Below are 2,862 nucleotides of genomic sequence, written 5' to 3'. Positions count from 1 at the left end.
ACACACACACACACACACACACACACACACACACACACACATATATATATATATATATATATATATATATATATATGATCTAGCTTGACTGGTCCTACTTACACTAGTGAGACACCCCATACTTTGTTTCCTCATAACTTTCAGGAAAAAAAAGATATTCTTAAATAAAAATTTCTTATGAATATGCTCCAGATGGCACACATTCTAACGATATCTGATTTTGATGTGGAAATTTTTTCCGATGGGATTTGCAGAGGAGTTTCTGAAAATTCACGCAAATCTGATTTCATCATAACTTTCAGAAAAAAATGGGTGGTTGCTTTTGATAAAATCTTCTACGAATACTTTTCAGATGGTATATATTTCGATTACATTGGAATTTATAGCAAATAGAAATTTGTAGAGGGGTATACATACATACATACTAGCACACATCATATATAGGAGAGAAGCCATACCATGGTATTCTTTTCAATATATACTTTCTCCGTATATATATATATATATATATATATATATATATATATATATATATGTATACACACATACACACACACACACACACACACATACACACACACACACACACATATATATACGTTTAGAGTAAATCCACACATTTACTCTTAACGAGTAAATATTGACAGATATACTGCTCTTATTTCAATACAAACATTCCCTTGAGCGGAATGTGTAACTTGTTACGGTATTTGAATATATTTCATTAAGTGCAGCTTCATCGGAATGAATGTAATAGTTTAGTATAATGTGATTATTTCTATATCAATATTGAAAAGGTAACTATGAACGAATTGCAGTCATCTTTGTATGAACAACGAATTACTATCAATCAAAGTTACACGAGAAGCTGCTCTGCGCAGTAATGATATTTCATGATATACCATATATTGAAAAAGATAATCTTAAACTAAAGTTTAGATCTAAAATAGACTCAAATATAGAAATTCTAATAATCAAATGAACGGTGAAGATATACAGATATTTCGAATGAAACACTTAGTATATTAATCAGACGTTAGGGATAGTGATATAGTTAGATCAACTTTATGATCTGCATTATGCTGAACCATCACCCAGCTTCATCAGGGGACTTGCTCCGATCAATACTGCTCCTACACGCCAGACGTCTTGATCGTGCGATGTGGCATGAACGTTTGGCTCAGGTTTTAGTTACAGTCGTCTTTCGCCAGCAGAAACATCTCGTCTGCGCACGTCACCATTACAGACGACAACAGTAGTTTGCTAACTGAAATGGTTGATCCTAGCCGTTGACAGTTTATTACTTGTTCATCCGCTGAGCTTTGCTATTGATCCAATAAGGTTTATTTGCCGAATTATATCCACCGTGCAGCATCCCATGAATTCGGAAGAAATGCCGCAAAGCGTTTTGTCTGATGCAGTAACTATTCTGCCATCTCACCCCTAAATGATCTTACTATGGGCACAAGGCCTGAAATTTGGGGGGGGGGAGGGCACAGTCGATGACATCGACCTCAGTATTTGACTGGTACTATTTTATCGACCCCCAAAGGATGAAAGGCTAAGACAACATCAGCGGAGTTTGAACTCAGAACGTAAGGACAGACGAAATGCCGCTAAGCATTTGATCCAGCGTGCTAACGATTCTGCCAACTCGCCTTATTAATAATAATAATAATAATAATAATAATAATAATAATAATAATAATAATAATAAAGATAATAATAATAATAATAATAATAATAATAATAATAATAATGGATAATTACATTACCACTAACCATTTAAAACAAACAAGGTTCTCTCTCTACTTACCTATAACTTTAACAGAAATTACAATTTCCTCAATACCATATATATTTTCGGCACGACATGTATAATTAGCTGTATCTGTGAATTGAACACTCTTCAAATTTAAAGAGCCCGACGGAAGCTTTTGCACCGTATTACTGAGTAGAACTGGTTTGTCACTGAAGGATAAAAATAAACAAATGCATGATTGTAAAGATACGAATTTATTAGTAAAATTCGAGAGATAAAAACTAAGAGTCATTCTTTTATATTTTACTTTGCACTGTGGCTATACTAACAGAATGCCTTGGAATGTTTAGTAGTAGTTTTGCTATCGGTTTCTTTTGCTAAACTGCTAAGGTATGAGGACGTAAGCAAACCAAAATGGTTGTCAACTGTTCTGTGTATGAGTGTGGGATGTTCAAATATTGATGCACAAATCTTAAAGGAAGAAATCAGTGCTGTATGCAGACAAGGTGCCTAGTCAAAATCCAGTTTGGATTGCCAGATCGAAGTACAAAGAAATTATGTTTTGATCTATAGTACTTGACACAAATTAAAAGAAAAGTAAGATAATTAGAAATATTTCACTTCAATCACTTGCAAAATCATCATTCATTTCACTAAAAACAGAAAATTTATTCAATATATAAGTGGCACTGAAGAAATATGAGTAAATATACATGACTTATGAGCTGTCACAAGTCAGTTGCAGTAAGCTGTAAAGTCACTAGAATCAACTCCACTGTTTTGTAGGTCTTCAGAATATTCTATCGTTTCGAAATGAATAATATGAAAAGAAACAAGTGCAGATGGTTAAGACGCTCACTTTACAGCCACGTAATTTGGGGTCAGTCCTCACTGAGGGGTACCATGGGCAAATGTTTTCTAGTACAACCAGCCCCGTCGACCCATTAGTTCATGCCGTGTGAGTGAATTTGATACGCGGAAACTGTGTGGAACCCTATCACACACATAAGTATGTATGTATGTATGTATGTATGTATGTATGTATGTATGTATGTATGTATGTATGTATGTGTATGTGTGTGTGTGTGTGTGTGTGTGTG

The 2,862-nt window shown here is 34.3% G+C and overlaps 1 protein-coding gene across 2 annotated transcripts in view; it reads right to left on the bottom strand.

Annotated features, from left to right (window-relative positions):
• LOC106868349 (cell adhesion molecule Dscam2) overlaps window positions 1-2,862 on the bottom strand; it is a 267,763-nt gene that overhangs the window by 5,541 nt on the left and 259,360 nt on the right. For both annotated transcript variants that reach the window (XM_052968241.1, XM_052968242.1), the window contains one exon: window positions 1,817-1,971. In XM_052968241.1, coding sequence (XP_052824201.1) covers window positions 1,817-1,971 — 155 coding nt within the window. The remainder of the gene's footprint in view (window positions 1-1,816; window positions 1,972-2,862) is intronic.

The sequence above is a fragment of the Octopus bimaculoides genome, chromosome 5 (assembly GCF_001194135.2).
Source record: "Octopus bimaculoides isolate UCB-OBI-ISO-001 chromosome 5, ASM119413v2, whole genome shotgun sequence".
NCBI classification, from domain to species: Eukaryota; Metazoa; Mollusca; class Cephalopoda; order Octopoda; family Octopodidae; genus Octopus; species Octopus bimaculoides.
This window is presented reverse-complemented; position numbering and strand designations above follow the sequence as displayed.